The sequence below is a fragment of the Anser anser genome, assembly GCF_964211835.1.
Source record: "Anser anser genome assembly, chromosome: 11".
In the NCBI taxonomy this organism is placed as follows: domain Eukaryota; kingdom Metazoa; phylum Chordata; class Aves; order Anseriformes; family Anatidae; genus Anser; species Anser anser.
The window spans coordinates 11463804-11479920 of NC_139732.1; the positions used below are offsets into that span (position 1 = coordinate 11463804).

The following is a 16117-nucleotide window of genomic DNA, read 5'->3' on the forward strand; positions in this document are numbered from 1 at the left end:
GAGAACTGTCAAAGAGCTCCAGCTCTGCCCTTAGGAGGTTACCGAAAGCCACCTTGGTCACCAGGGTCACACAGAGCGAGCACTGCCTTGCCAAGGAGAGGGAACAGTGCCATCCCAGTGGCTTCTGGGGGCAGAGGTGCTCATCTGGCAAAGCTGGGGACAACCTCCCTTGCCTCTCACTTGTCCCTGCACCAGACCCTTGTCGGGATCCTACAGACTTTATGTGCAAGAGAGGATTCAGGGCCTACAGGAGTGAAGATGTCATGAGGCTGCAGTGGAGTGATAGGAGAAGATGCCAAAGACCTCCATGGAGGCCCTTCTGCTTCCGTGCACACAGAAGAGGCAAAGATCTTAGGGTCATTACCTGTCCAGCGCCTTTTCCCAAGACCTTCCTCCTCCTCTTCTCCCAGTTCAGATTTAGAGTCTACCTTGCTGGACTGGTTTTCATCAAACATGGAGAAGGGAATGATGGAGCTATGGGATGAGATGGTGTGCACGATCCCAGCAGAGTACTTCCCTCCTTGATCTGAGACAGACTGGACGTCTTCAGCATTTGCTGATGAAGAAGGACACAGAGAGGGCAGATGGTGAAGAACATGGCCAGGCAAGCTGCTCTTTGCCATTTGTCACTTTGCAAGGCCACATGCAAAAAGGTGAAAAATTCCCCAAGAAGGGAGATGCCTGAGGCACATAGAAGCCTGTCCAAGCTTTCTTTGCCCTTTGGGGAAGTTTGAGCTTGTGCTTTTGTTGTTGGGAAGGAGAAAATTTAAAATAGGTTAGCTGGTAATGTTAGACCTGCTCCTACTGGCTGAAGAACTCATCCAATCTTATTCTTAGTGGTTAAGACACAAGAGGATCTTCTGGTTATTTAGAGGGTATTTTCCAGGCCATGGCAGGCAGGGATGAGCTTGCTGTGGCTGCACTCAGGGCTGGTAGCGGATGCATGTCACAAACCAGACTTTCACCCCAGAATCCCTCCATCGAGCACAAATGCTTCAAGGCAGACTGAAGCCTGCTTCCATAGAGAATGAGTACATGAATAATGAGTACATGAATACGTGTGCTGGTCCCCCTGCTGTGCCCACACTCAGGGCAGCCAATGCCAGAGCCTCACCATTGTCCTGGCCTGCTGGTTCCCCAGGCATGGGCTTCCCCTGCTCATCCTGCAGCCTCTTCTGGTCCTGGTAGTACTCCAGCACCTCTGGGGGCAGCTTCTCACCAGGGGCACGCGGAGGCAGCAGCAGGGTGTTGTGGCAATTGTAGTCCTTTAGCACCCGCAGAATCTGCGTACTCAGGGAAGAGAAACCACCCCTTACGTGAAGACCTCCGTTACATGAACCGCTTTCCCAGCCAACCTAGATCTTCTCCCTTGTTCCTTCCTCCCATCATAGCCTAATCAAGCTCCTCCAAAGCCTGCCAGCAGAGCCAGCCGACCCTGAAAGGCCACCAGTGGGGACTGCCTCCATCCCCCTGCCGCGAGCTGAAGCACTGTGAAGCCACGGCAGCATGCACGCGGGGTCCAGACCTCCTCACCTGCTCCTCGGCGAGGTACTGCTGGTCGAACTCCAGGGAGTAAAACTCGATGGGGAACTCGCACGGGTTCTTCACCACCACTGTTCCCTCTGCCCCGCTGCTGTACGGCAGCAGTGGTCCCAGCTCGAGCACCGGGGGGTTGAACTCCAACTGTGGCTCCAGCCCGTGCCCCGAGACTGGCAGCTGGAAGTGCTGGCTGCTCTGGCAGATGTTAATCTTCAGCTCACTTCTGTAGGACCTCTGGAAAGAGAGAAGGGCAGAAGGCTCCTACAGGTAGTCCCGGGTGACAGGGACTCCAATTCAACCCTTGCTCCAAGGTTGGGGTGTTACTGGTATTTCTGAGAGGAATGGAAAACACATTTACTCATAGTGTGGGGGTTCCACAGCACACAGCATTTGCATGCTGCTCTGGGTGCCTGGGGTGAAGCAGGTGTGCAGTATAACTGGGTGCCCTGGTGTCAGGTGGATCTAAAATGGTCAGTCAAATGCTTTCATCCGGTCATGTGGGAGCGCAATGCTCAGGAGCAAGGTCCTCAGGAGCGGGCTCAGCTCCTGCAGGCCCAGGTGCTGCTTCACCTCCTTGCTTAGGTGATGATGCCCAGACACAGAGGTATCAGGCACACATCAGCTATACGACAGAGGCAGATGGGCTCTAGCTGGCTAGAAGCAATGCGGCTCAGTGCCTGGTTCTGGTCGAAGCCAGAGGTGAGCTGGTTACATCTCAGCTAGCAATTGAAGCATCCCTGGGACCATTCCCAGGCACATAAGCACCCGTGTCCATACTGCCACACGCTGCCAGGCTCCAAGCCACGGTGATCGGGTGCAACCTCTATTTTGGGAAGGCTCCCAGCGCTGTCACCTGCAGGGATGCTCCTGCCTTGGGGGGGGGGGAGTGGAGGGGAAAGGGGCAGATTCCCCCCAGCACCGAGAGGTAGCCATGCTGCAGCACACGATGCTCTCTGTGCACGTTCCTCACCAGCATCTCAAAGTGCCTCTCCGAGGAGTGTGCTGCGGGGAAACTGAGGCACAGGGGGCTGGCAGAAAGCTGCCTGTGGAAGCAATGATGGTGGTGGAGGCTGACGTTTTGCCCTGCTCCCTGTGCTGGGCTCTCATTACCTCACTGCCTGTCCTGCAGGAGACACCTGCCCCTCTCACCTCTTCCGTGGGCGAAAACCTGACCCGCACGTTGCATCGCTGCCCTGGCGCGAGGTCTCCAGCCAAGGGCAGTGCCTCAAAGACGCAGGGCTTGGCCTTTGCCTGCTGCTGCAGCTTCCGACGTACACTTGCTGGCAAATGTTTGTCCACCTGGGCACAGAAACCAACCCCATGGTGGGGGCTGCAAGGACAGACCCACCATTCCTGCAGGGCTCGGGCACTGCCCAGTGTTGAGGACAGGGAGGCTCTGTCCTCAGAGGAGGAAGGGGTGGAGGTGGCAAACAAGTGCAGCACCAGCCAAGGAACTGGTCCAGGTGAACCAGTCTCACTCTGTCCCCTCCATGAGCTGTAGCCCAAGTGCTCAGGCAGTTACATGGGAAGAAAAGGCAAGAGAGGCCAAGGAGAGACAGCTGAGAAGCTACATGTTGTGTTGTCATTGCTTTACCTTCTTAACAGGCTCTGTCATGGTGATGAACCATTTACAGGGGACCTGGAACTGATTGTGGAGCTGGATGGTTTCTTCCCGACACTGCCCACACTGCACACTGGAGAACTCCAGCCTGTCCCTTGAGAGGCTGAGGGACGGCAAAGTCACAGTGGCACGAAGGCAGATGTGAAACGTGGGACCTCCTGCTACCTAGCGAAGAGCAGAGCATCCAGCTGAGAGCACAGACAAGACCCACTGCTGTGCCCCATCCAAGATGGGCCCCAAAAAAGGTGCACAGGCACAGGAGTGTGTGGTACCTTGATGGGCAGGAGCACATCCACTGCTCCCAGCGGCAGGCTGGCGCTCTGCGGGTCGAAGCGCACCTCAAACGTCTCGGTCTTGCAGTACGGCAGGTTCCTCACACGGTCCAGCTCCACAGTGAAACCTTCAAGAGATGAAAATAAAGCAGCTGAGACACACAAGTGACAGGAAATGTGGCCCCAGCATGCTAAGACCATACAGGTGTGGATGCTCTGTGAAGTTCTTTTTGTTCCTTGGATGACAACTTGGAGGAGGCACCTGACCATCAGGCACTCATGGTTTGATGGAACTACAGCCTTACCTCAAGGCCTGTTTTGGAAGCCTCCTTTGATACAACAGAGGACCTCACAAGCTGTTTCCTCAATTAAGGACCAAGAGAAGTGTTTTGGCACTCGGAACTGTACACCGAAGCACTTCTGAACCACAAAGGGTCCCTCTGTTTACAACACAAGCCCACAGAGTGCCCAAAGCCTCAGGTGGTGCTCATGGCAGCCAAGAGCAGGAGATGCTGACAGGTGACTGAGGTGATGGGGCCACCTCACCCCTGCAGCGAAGCATTAAGGCAGTTACAGGCAGGCCAGGTCTCTGGCCAGAAGAACTCGGGCTCGAAAGCACCGGGCATGGGGTCCTGAGGAGGAACAAGCTGTACAAACAAGAACTCAAATCCCTCCACATATCCAGTGGCTTACACTGTTGGAGATGGCTCCTTGGAGCCCACGTGAAGCGTCTCCAGCCCTGGGTACCTGTGTCACGCAGGACCCGTCCATCTGCGTGGAAGGACACTGGGAACTGCCCGGTGTTGGTGACCTTCACGATGTGCGCGGGGATGTTACCGAGGATGACATAGCCAAAGTCCAGGACGTACTCGGGCAGCTGGGCTCTGAAAGCAGGAATAATCAGGAACCCTTAAACCAGAGCTAGCAATGAGGCCTTAAAACAAAAGGAAATGTGTTCAAAATGGCATACGTGTGCATGGATACTGGTCACAGCTCCTCTGCTATGAAAACCTGTAGTACATAAGTCTACTGGACCTCCAACGGTCTCGGAGGAGCTGCTGAGCAAGGGGTACAGCCCAGGCCTGAAATTGCTCCAGGACCTTGTAATAAGACTTGGCCCCACAGGAAACCTTCACTGCTCTGCAACCACCTCTGTCTCCAAAGGAGCACCAGGAAGCTCAGTAACCAACAAGACTTGTGGGAAGGTCTTTTTCCAGAGCAATCGCACTCAGGAAAACACAAAAATGAGCTGTTTTGCAGAGTGTCTCCTTCCTCAACCATTTGTTGGAAGAAAGCTCTTCCAGAGCTAGTCAGCCCACGGTGCCTGTGTGGGGTTAATGACCTGCACTGGAGACCCCTCAGGTCTAAGGACGGAATCTGTGCGGAGCTGAGCACCTCCAAATCTCATGGGTGGCACTGCAGAGGGGATGACACTCAGGTGTCCACACATCAAATCCCTCAGGATTAGGCCCCTTCTGAAGTCCCCAGCACATCCCAGCTTTGCAGGAGCTCTCAGGAGCAGAGGAGCACCTCTGGGTGCTACCCTCGGGGCACTCAGAGATGGGGAATGGGATCCCCCACTGACCTGAGGAGCCTCCGACGAGCACGCTGGTCAAAGGCTGCATCCTCGGGGGGACAGGAGGCAAGGAGCTCCTGCTGCTCCAAGGCGTGTTCCTCTATGAGCATCTCCTCCATTCGCATCTGCAGCCGCGTATCAAGCTGAGGGGAGCAAAGACGGGGGCTGGTTGGCAAAGGTCCTTCCCCAGCCCAGCCTGCTCTTGTTGAGAGGGGAGATGGGGTTCTCCTGTCTCAGTGTCTGCAGCACCTCCTGCTCCCTTCACCAGGACCTTATGTCAAAGGAAATGAACTCAGCATCTTCTCCTGCCCAGTCTCTATTACAAAAGCTGATCTGGCCAGACAAACGTGCAGACAAGCCAGGAACCTCCTGGCACTCAGTCGGTGCCAAAGCATCTCGGACAAAAGCTCTCTTGAGACGGGAGCCACCACAAAGCTGGTGCTTTTGGAGATGAAGCTTCCAGCATAAGCCCAGGGCACCATCAGGTTTCTGGCCCCAGGTCCCTACGCTCGACTTTCCCCCTGCCAAATTTCCTACCTGCTCCAACAGCACACAATGGCACCGTGCTTTCAACGCTCTCATATCCAAATAACAAATGCTGCATGACAGGGGGTCTGCGAACAGGCCTGGAAGCCTGTGGCAGCTCAGGAGTAGGGGCAAGCAGGGATGCAGAGATGTGCTGCGGATGTGCTCACTAGGAACCCAAATCCCAGCCTCTAGTGGGACACTTGCTCGGGGAGGACATGTGGCACTTTGCTGAGGGCACCAGGGCATAGTGCTCCCCTTCACAGCAAGGGGGGTTGCTCTCAGATGAATCCTGCCATTAAAGTCCATAAACGTGGCAGGGTTCGGGCTGTGAGCAACAAACACCCTGGCGATGACGCGCACCTGCACCACGAGGCACCATAAATCCAACCCCATGAGCACGGCCTTCAGGATCTCCCCTGGTGTTAGGCACAAGCTCATGTGTCTGCGGGAGGGACGACTGCTGGGGGTGGGCAACCCCCCGGGATGATTCTGAGATGATGCATGGCCAGGAAGGTCCTAAGTGCTGGTGGGACACACACGGCCCCACTGGGGGCGTGGGGTGGGCGAGGAGCGCAGCAGGAGGGTGGCACATGCCACGCAGGGCAGCGGCCGTTCTCACCACTGCGCCCGAGTCATCCATGGGCAGCTCAGCGGCCGTGGCTTCCCCCAGGACAACGGCTTCATCTCTCTGTCCGTCCTTCTCCATCTTTTCTTTTGCCTCCTTGAGGACCTTCTCATATTTTTCGTGTCCTGAAGAAAACACCCAATAAATAGAGGCATGGGCACAGCGCCAATCCCATTTAAGCCAGAAAACCCCTCTCCCCTGAGGTCGTCCTCTCTGCCAGCAGCCTGGGGCAGGTGGATGCTGCTTTTCCTCTCTGATATGGGATGCTCACTTCTACCCACCATCCTCCCCATATAGGAACACCTCATCCCCCACAGTGTGATGCAAATCTGCCCCTGCCAAAAGCCCTACTGCTCTGTATTACAGCTTTCCCGAGCATTTCTGTCCAGCCATCATCTTTCCAGCCGACAGATATGCTGGCAAGCCCTGCGGGATGCTTCTTGGGGCAAAGCCACATGGGACCCTCTGCTAGAGACCCAAGAAGCAAGTGGAGGGCCAAGTTTTGGGGTCTGACACCCCTTAAACTTCCAGGCTTGGTGTGAGCTGTGCATACAACACGGGAGAAAAACAGGGGACGTTCCTGGGGCCAGGGGCAGCACTTACCTTTGATATTCCTGGGCAGATCTAAGTAGATCCTGGGAAAGCTCCCCTCTCCTTTTAGGGTGAATTTTTCTGGCTCCAGGTGACCCACTTGGATCTGGAAAGTCTTGCAGAAGATGCCAGGCACTCCCGGCAGGTACAAGACTTTCAATACTTGCTCCTTGCCAGGTCCGATGTAACCCTGCAGGGTGTGGGACAAGAGGGGGGCAGGCACCAGAGGGGCCTTGGTGACGGGCAGCTGCCGGGGCTGATGCCATTAAAGACTCAGCTGTGCCTTCAGAAGCTCGCAGCAAGAGGGCATCAGCGTGTTATCCTTGTAGGAGACGGGCATGAGGATATGGGAGAAACTAAGCCACTTCTTCCTAAAGGAGCATGGATGGGGAATGCTGCTCCAGCTCGGAGATAACCACACAGCACGCAGGAGCTGGGAGGAGAGATGCTCCTAGAGCAGCCTGCTCCCGCACAGAGCCCCGTGCTGCATCCCGCTGCCCTGCACTCCTCTCCTTGCCGTCCCAGCCCCGCTCCTCCTTGGCTGCCCCACAAAGCTCCTGCGGAGCAGCACAGCTGGAGCCCAAGGGACCTGCACCGGGGCTTCCAATTTCTGGCAAAGGAGCTGCACGCCTGAGCAAGAGCAGCCAAAATGCACAAGCTCAGGCATCACTGCTGGGGCATGGGATGGGTCTGGTCCCAAAAACACAGCCAAGAAAGAGGAGGAGGAGGTGCTGGAGATGCACAGAGGTTAACACAGCTCTCCCATTTCTGCTGTCTGGAGGCAGGACAGCTCGTGAGGGGCAGACTGGTGCCTTCAGGCAGCTCCCCTCCCCTGGGGTCCCACGGCAGCTGGGACGGGTGTGGGACCCCGATGCAAAACGCCAGCTTGGTGTGGTGCTGCCAGCAGCCAGGGAGGAGAACGAGCCGAGCTGGCAGCGAGGGCTCCTGCTCAGCGCATGGGAAGGAGCCTTCAGCCTCACCTGGCTGGGGCAGGCAGCTCTCTTGGGGACAGGGGCAAGGAGGGGACCTGCCCGAGGACGCTGCGGGTGAGGTGACCCTGCAAGGAGCCCGCACCATGTGGCTCCAATGCCAGCACAGGCAGACAGCTCAGCAGCTGGGGCCGAGAGCTGCCAAGTCCCTTGTGCAGAGCCTCCTGCCCCCATAAGGGGCTCAAATGGGACTTGACCTTCTGTCCCTAAGCAGCTTACAGCCCTCGCTGCTGGCTGGTTTGGTGTTTTGGTTTTCTTTTTCTCCTTTTTTTCCTCTGTAACCCCTCTCCCAGGAAGCAGGACACGGGGCTGGGGCGCTACCCCTGCACTCACCGTGCTGGGCAGGACCAGGGGCACACCGGGCAGAGGGCTGTCTGCGGGGGCCATGCTGGGGCTCAGCGCCTGGTACTTGAATCCCACCTTCCCGCTGTTCTGCAGGGTGAGCTCTGCTTCGGTGACTTCGTTAAACAGCTGGAGGAGGACAGAAGACAGGAGCTGACCCACGGTGGTAGGATTATGCTAACCTGGGGAACCCGCAGCCACAGGACCCAGGAACAGATATCTGTGATAGCTCACAGGGATGCAATAGCAACCATGTAAAGTTCAGTAATAGAGAAAACAAGGAGGACACAAAGTCCTCTGCACTTTAAGGCATCATCTAACAGATGGCTGAGGCACTAAAGAGGAGGACTCCTTCCCCTAGAAGCTGTTCTTGCCCCCTTGCATTAGGGCAGGGCATGGCCAACCATCCGCTGCTCCTATCTAGTGAGCAGCCCCCAGATATCAGAAGCAGAACCTGCTTTGTAAAGACCCTTTCAGCCCCCGATACCCATCTCCAGTGAAATTTGCTCCCCTGGGCTTCCTCTGCTTCTCAGATTGCTCTTCCTTCAGGAAGCAGTGCTGCTTTGAGATCAGCTGGGGCCAAAAACTCCACCAAAATCAGACAGATCTGGGCAGCTACCCCAGTCAGCAGTGCCAAAGCTCAGCAGCTGCTCTCTTGGTCATTACCCCACCACTTGGCTGCAAGACTTCATTTATTCTTGGCAAAGTGGCACGTGCATTGCAACACCTGGTTTATTTTGTTGCTTGATAAGGAGCACTAGAAAAGAGCATCTCCTTGGGCCTCAGGTAGTAGGAACTGATCAGCAGGTGGATGTCCCAGGGACATGTCCCCCTGAGGATCACCACCAGGACCCCTTCTGCCCTGAGAAGTAGTGCCAGAAACCTCGAGGGGGAGGAATTCCCAGCTCTGGGGGCTGGAGATGGCCATAAGAAGAGCAGCCTGGATGCAAGATACATTACACAAAGGCTGTCCTTCCAACAAGCAGAGGAAGGCTGTGAGGAAGGCAGGGGAAGCCCTCCACCCGTGCCAGGAGCTGGGAAGGATGGAAAGTCTTTGGCATTGGTGGGCAGCAGCACACCAGTGATGGCTTCAAGGAGCAGCTGTGGTACCTGCAGCCTGCAGTCGATCTCTCTGATGTCGAAGAGGTAGCTGAGGAGCGAAGCCTCCCCCCTGAGCGCCACCTCATACGTCGGGCCCCCCTCCACCTCGCACAGCGCCGTGACGCGGGCGACCAGGTTGGCGTGGCCGAAGAAGGTGATGGTGACCCGCTGGCTCTCACTGGGCTGCAGCATGCCATACAGCGGCAGGATGTCAAAGACCTGGAGGAAGGGGAGATCAAGATCTGGAGCATCAGGATGGATGCAGAAGAGTCACCTTGCCCTTGGGCTCTGGAGCGAGGCTGGAGTTCCACAGCCTCAGCTTGGAGTGAAGGACATGGCTGGAGTGTCCCTCAAACAGACAAAACTCATCCTAACCTCCTCCTGCAACCACTCCACTTCCCAGTGGAGTGACCATGGGAAAGCCTTCTCCCACGCTTGCTATTTAATGCACTAATTAATATGGTGCATTAATGTAATTTGGGAGGTCTGGCAGCAAGGAATTCTCTCCGTGCCTTTAGAAGCAGCTTTTACTACCTCTGGAGGAATGTGAGGCTTGGAGGTGAGTCCTTGGGGAGGACTCCAGCCCAGCACGTGTGCCCTCATCCTTCCCATCCTCTCTTGGATTCACACGCTGCTCTCTGGTGAGATGCCACAGCAAAACCCACTGCATAAAACTCCTAATCAATGCCCACTTGATTAAGTCCAACAGGATGAATAACCCTGCCCCAGCTGCTGCGCAGGGGAGGCCCTTGGCCAGCCCTAGGATGTGTCCTGCACAGCCTCTCCGAGCTGTGATGCTGTGCTCGGGGCATGAGGACACTCCAAGCAGCACCGGGGCCACTGGTGTGCCATGCTGGAAAGGTGGAAGCCAGGCAGGGCAGATACCCTCTTACCTCCTCCACACCCAAGGCAAGGGGCTCGCTCTCCGCAAACTCCATCAGGTCCTTGATCTCCACCCGGCTCTGAGACTCCGCAGCACTTGCCAGCTCCTCAGCAGCGGATGGCAGCAGCTGGAAAACGCCCCCCAGGAGTTGCAGTGGGCTGCTGGCTGCTCGGGGTGAGACCGCCCTGCTGCCACAGCTGCACCCCACCAACGTGGGCTCTTTGAGCCAGCAGCAACGACCTCCCAGGACCATTTCAATGGATGGGGAAGAACCTGGTCAAGCCAGGCGTAGCTGAGGTGGTGCCTGGGTGCAAATCGAGTGTGGGGACACCCATGCCATCAGTCCAGCATGGGTCCAAGCCCACCTGCAGATGAAGCATGGGCACCATCCGCGCGTCCCATGAGGGTGCACCCAGCGCTCGGTCATGGCAAAGACCTTGAGGGCATTTTGCACCCACTGCAGGCGGACCAGACGCAGGCTGTGCAACGCGACAACCCCAGGTTTGTTCCTGCAATTGTCATTTAGCGTTGCCCCCGCCCAGGACAGCTCCCCTTCTCCTCCTTGCTCAACACTTCAGCACCAGGCTTATGCCCTACAAGGGAAGATCTGGGTTGGACATCGCCTTCAGGGTGAGCCTGTGGAAGCCATCTGGTCCCCTCTGCTGCCTTCCCAACAGCAGACCATGGACTGCTTGTGTTCAAATGCTGCCCAAGGATCGCCCTGAACCCCCAAACCCACACAGGTTAGGGTTTCCCTGACAAAAGTAGGGGCACAGCTGCAAGCAGCTTGTATCAAAAACTGAAAAATAAGGACTTGGGAAGTGCTGGACAGAACTATCCTGCTTCAGGAGGTGCTTAGGTTTCATCTTGTATGCCCTTCAGCACTGCAGAGCTGAAAATCTCCACTGCAGAGTTGTTCTTGAACATCCCCACCCCGAACAAAGCAGCTGAGATGTTTTTCCATCTCACAGCTGGTTCTGTGGTATTTAACCTCAAAAGCACTGTCTTTCAGAAGGAATCTCGTCCCTGGGCTTTTAACCCCTGTTTGTAAATGTGGGCTTTGTAATTGCTCTTGAAGTTGAAGAACATGTGCTTCTTCCCTGACGTGAAGAAGTGCTTCGTGCTGTGGTCTCAACTTCAGCAGTAGCTGCAGGAGTATTTCTGGGACATCCTCAGACCCAATTAGAGGCCCAGTCTCCTCAGTAGATAAAGCACAGGGGCGGGCAGAGTTTTCTCACAGTTCTTCTCAGGAAGAAATTGCAAGATTTGGACTACCTCAATACACTTTGCAAAGCATACAAAAAGTTGTTTGTTTCTCTTTTTTTTTTTTTTTGGCCTTGTATAGTTTAATTTTTGGACAGTTACAGAGCTGTCAGCTAGCACACAACCACTGCTGCTTGCTTTAGCAGTGCAGGACTCTGAGCACAGCTCTCTGCCCTTCTCCTTAGCCCTGAAGGAGGCAATAGGGGGATTATTTCATTTCCAGCCCTGCCTAAACCTCTCCATATCCAAGGCCCTTGATACACACATGCCTCCTGGTTCCAATACCCTTTCTGTCATCCTCACGTTTTCAAAGCTAGCAAAGGTTTGCCAAGTGTGCATTCCCAAAGGTGCTAACCACACCACTTTAAGCTTATAATCTCCCTTCTCCCCAGGAAGGTCATGCAGATACTGCCTTGATACAATGACATGGGCAGTAGATAAAGCTGCAGTACAGATCTGAGGCAAGTTTGGATATTATTTAGCCACGTCCACCTTTCCTGTGCATACATGGCAACAAAGCAGGAAACAAAACACCCTGATGATTCTATCTCAGCATTCAGCCCCGCTATTCTTTGCAGCCATGGGATAGCGTTTCTCCAGACTGTGCGGAGTTGCAGTGTTAAAACTGCCAATATTTGCATGTGAGCAGGTGCAACCCTTCTCCTTGAACTTAATGATAATTCTGGCATTTCCTGAACCTCTCGTGCTTTCTCACATTCTTTTTTTATTGCCCAGGCTGCAGACCAAGGTGCCAGCTCCCATCACCACCGAGGTCAACCTCTAAAGCAGCGAGGCTCACCAGCAGGGTCAGCAAACCAAAACCAATTTCCAAAGCCAGGAGACACCAGACTTTGCCTACAAACCCTTGTTGTAGAGAAGCACCCATATGCTCTGTGGCCATCACTGCAATGCCCATTAGGGGAAGCAACACAGGTGGTGGGTCTACAGGGAAGTCTACCTGTGCCTCCAGGGAGTCATCTGCATCTGCTGGCTCTTGGGCAGAGTCTCCTGCTGCTCCCATGGCCTGGGCTGGCTCCTCTACACCCATAGCCCTGGAGCTGCTCTCTGCAGATGTCGGGGGCTCCACCGTGGCTCCCTCCTCCTGTGGTGGTTGGGGTTGGATGAAATATTTAGGTACCGGAGGGCTGAACCTGGAAAATAAAATGGTTGAACATGGACCTGCAGCGGGAAGGAGGAAAGCCTGCGTAAGATGGATGAGCTCACGTGGCCCCTTGGCAGGATGCTGGTGATGAGCCTGGTGGCCATGAGCAGGTCAATGCTGATGAGCACCAAAGCACCAGCAGCAATTAACACTGCGGGGAAGAAAGCTTTGGTCTTCTTTAACCAACACACTGCAAATCTTGTGTGGTGAGATTCAGCTCCTGCCATGCCATGGGCATTCCCCATCCGGCAGCGTGATCACCCAGCAGTTTCTAAACACAAACTGCTCGAGGAATGGTTTGGTAAATGATTCAGCAAACCAGCTCAAGGGCTCGTTTACAGATGGATCCGAGTTTATAGTTTGACCAGTGACTGTCAATAAACATAAACAGTTCAAAGTTTCCAAATATTCCCAGATGACTTAGATTACGTTCCCTGTTTTAAACCACAGTAGGCGCTTGTGGCAGCTCTGCTCTGGCTTCCAATGCTGCACGGATGGACAGATGCTCCCCACGGACAAAACAGGCAGGTTTGGGCCACAGCCTTGGCTGCTTCATTCCTAGAGGGGATCTTAGTGCCCACCTTCAAAGAAATTCTGCCTGGTGAGTATTTGGCTACTGTCTACGTCTGGTATTTGCTCCTAGACTGGAGGCTTTCCACCACCCCTGAGAGGTCCCACCTGCCTTGGCCTTTGGGTGGACTTGGGATCTCACCAAGACCCTGGCGGTGTCCGGAGGGCAGCACAAAGCAGGGCCGGAGGGCAGGGAGGCGTTTGCTTGCCCCACACAGCAATGCCCATCCGTGGCCCCACCTGCACAGAGCTCTCTCCCTGGGCTGTGGCACCTCAGTACGTACTGGGGTGTGCAGGTGGGCACCCCTGGAAGCCCCCCAGTGCCGCACCAGTTCAGCACATTGCCTCCATGGCCGACACCGCCCCAAAGTGCCAGCCACGATCCATCCTGGCCAGGAAATGAAACCACGTCTCGGAGCTGCTTGAGATAAATACTGCGAGTTAATAACAACTCCTGAGGAGAGGTAAAGCCCTGAGATAGAAAATCCATAATCATTTATTAAATTACCTTTAGTTCTATAGAATGGTTTGAGGCAACTTCACAGGACCGCGGTGCCTAGACAACAACAACATTTTTCACACTAAAGCAGAAGCCCTCTGGGAGCCTGGGAGATGATGTGATTAGCGAGCCCGGCTGCGGAGAAGCACAAAGCGCAGCCAGGGACTCTTTCCAGTGGGGGAAAGCCAGGGCGAATGAGAAGTGTAAGACAAGGAAGGCAGGGAGCTACGCGCACCTCAGGAAGGCAAGGTGTCCACAGAAAGCTGTCGTATTCCTGCTTATTGGGACAAGAAGCCTTCCCGAAGGAGAGGCAGCTGTCTCAGGAAAGCAGAAAGAAGGGGAAGAGGGGTTGGTAACCTTCTGTCTCTCCCACCCCTGTCCACCCCATAAGCACATCCTCCACCCAGTGCTTCCAGGCTCCCCCATTGCACTGGGGGGAGAGCAGCTCAAGCCACCCGTGGAAGAAAGTGTGGGGATGTGATGGGAGCAGGGCTGGACGGGAACAGGGAAAGAAGAGGCCCCAGCCTGCAAGAGGTTAGAAATAAACCTCAGCCTGTCAGCCTGCTGGGGCACAGCTTCACACTGCTTCCCACACCCTCCTCCCAAAATAGAGGAGCTAGAAGTCACACCGCTGCCGCTAACTCGACGCGAAGACGCAGGCGGGGTGGCGTGAGCCCGCTGGCTCAGGCTGTGCAAGAGCCATCAGCATCGGGACAGACACCCCAAAACTGCACTTCCCCAGAGCCACGGGTGGATGTGAGCGAGCCCCCTCTTTCAGAAGGGCTCTTCGCAGAGTTCTGCTCCTCCTCGCTGCACTGGAGCAGCGAGAGAGGAAACTAAAACCGTGAAGACTATTTCTTTGCTGGGAAAAATTCATTTTCTCAGCTGTTTACAAAACCCATTGAAATTCAAACCAGGTGAGACAGAAGGGAGCAGCAGAACCACCGCAAGATGCGACGTCTCCAGCTCCTGTTCTGTGTGTGCAGGGCTCGGCGTGCATCGGGATGCGGGGAGCGGTCCGGGGATGTCCCACTGCGACCGAGTTTTAATTAACTTACAGTTAATACGTGGTATTAGCAGACACTTTACTTCTTTGAGTCAAGAAGGTCACTTTTGAGAGGTGAGGGAGAATTTTTATTTATTTTTTTAATATTTTTTGAGGGATTCTGTTCCCACAGAGAAGCGTGCCATGTTCCTGTGGCCACAACCAAAGCTCCCCAGCACCCTTCAGAGGGAACCACGGGATTTGATTTGTGGGCACATTTGTGGGCACCTTGAGAGTCCTCATCCCCTGCTGAAGCCCCCTAGAAAGATTTGGTGCATGTGAAAACACCCAAAACCTCTACTGACCCATCACTTTCCACAACAAAAATCAGAGAGGGTCTTGAAAACACCTTCTGCCCTAGCTTCTGCCTCTCTCCATGCACTTGCGCAGGACCTTGCCAGGCTTGCAGGCACCATTGCTCCTCCACCCCCTCGGTCCAACCCACACCATGTCAAGCCCAGGCAGTGCCAGGCATCAGTGGCACCAGCAGGTCTTGCCCTGTTTGAGCAGGGGGAGAAGGGGAAGAGGTCTTTTGGGGAGGTCACCCTATGCAGCAACACTTTCCTCTCTCTGCATGCCCCCGACAAGTTATAACCCTGGAAGAAGTCTCCCACTGACCTTACCAGAGTTATTGGAACCTGCTCTGATTTTATAGAACATTTGCAAAACATCTCCCATCGAGTCCTCGCCTTCCCCCTGCTTTGCCGTGTGATTCATAAACATCAGGTGAGGCAGTAGGAAGCTCCCGAGTCTCCATCAGACAGAAACGCTTCTCCATCAGTCTCTGGCCAAAGGTCTCTCTGAACTAATCAGGAGCTCTAATGATAAACACAATTTGTACTCTTGGTTCGAAATTAAACAAGCCACGCCGGCCATAATTTGGAGGTGCTGTTTAAAGTAATCAACAACGACTACAATCTTCCCACCTACTTCAAAACGTAGCTCTGCAGACAGACAGGTGGCCACAGTGACTCCTGCAGCTGATTGCCCGGGGTATGCAGAGCTTCACCCTTTTGAGATGCCTTCATGAGGTGCGAGCCTAGCAAACAACGAAGGGTGGGGCTGCAAGTGCTAAAAGCATTAGGAAACGGGGAGCCAAGGAAAGCTGAGCACAACCTATTGAGAACAGCAAGCTGGGCCCAAGAGAGCTTACAGAAGGCTCCCTGCCATGAATAAAGAGATTTCTCTATCTATCTTCTCTGTAGGGTGAGGACTGCAGAAGACCAAAGCTGGATCTCCACCACTTTGTGGAAGGGATGAACAGGACAGGGCCTGAAGCACGTCCTGAAGTCCTCAGCTGGGAGGAAACATCTCTGCTCGTCTCAGCCCCACCAGCCCACGCTGACACAGGTTGCCCCGTGCAGCATGTCCCAGCCCCATGTGCCTTCCCAGCGGGGTTCTGCAGCTGGTCACAGAGGGAGAGGCAGGAGGAGGTAGAGGAGCAACAACAAAGAATGCAGACGAAAAAAACAAACCTAAGAAAGCTCCCATTTGTTTAATATCCTTCCTGG

The 16117-nt window shown here is 54.8% G+C and overlaps 1 protein-coding gene across 1 annotated transcript in view; it reads right to left on the bottom strand.

Moving 5' to 3' along the window:
- The window catches only part of HYDIN (HYDIN axonemal central pair apparatus protein), a 129029-nt gene that overhangs the window by 33221 nt on the left and 79691 nt on the right, over positions 1-16117 (bottom strand). Inside the window, 14 exon segments of the mRNA XM_083851565.1 lie at positions 365-556; positions 1115-1283; positions 1534-1773; positions 2689-2838; positions 3134-3325; positions 3433-3560; positions 4180-4316; positions 5018-5151; positions 6156-6286; positions 6765-6942; positions 8075-8212; positions 9194-9403; positions 10078-10194; positions 12289-12481. Coding sequence (XP_083707691.1) covers positions 365-556; positions 1115-1283; positions 1534-1773; positions 2689-2838; positions 3134-3325; positions 3433-3560; positions 4180-4316; positions 5018-5151; positions 6156-6286; positions 6765-6942; positions 8075-8212; positions 9194-9403; positions 10078-10194; positions 12289-12481 — 2309 coding nt within the window.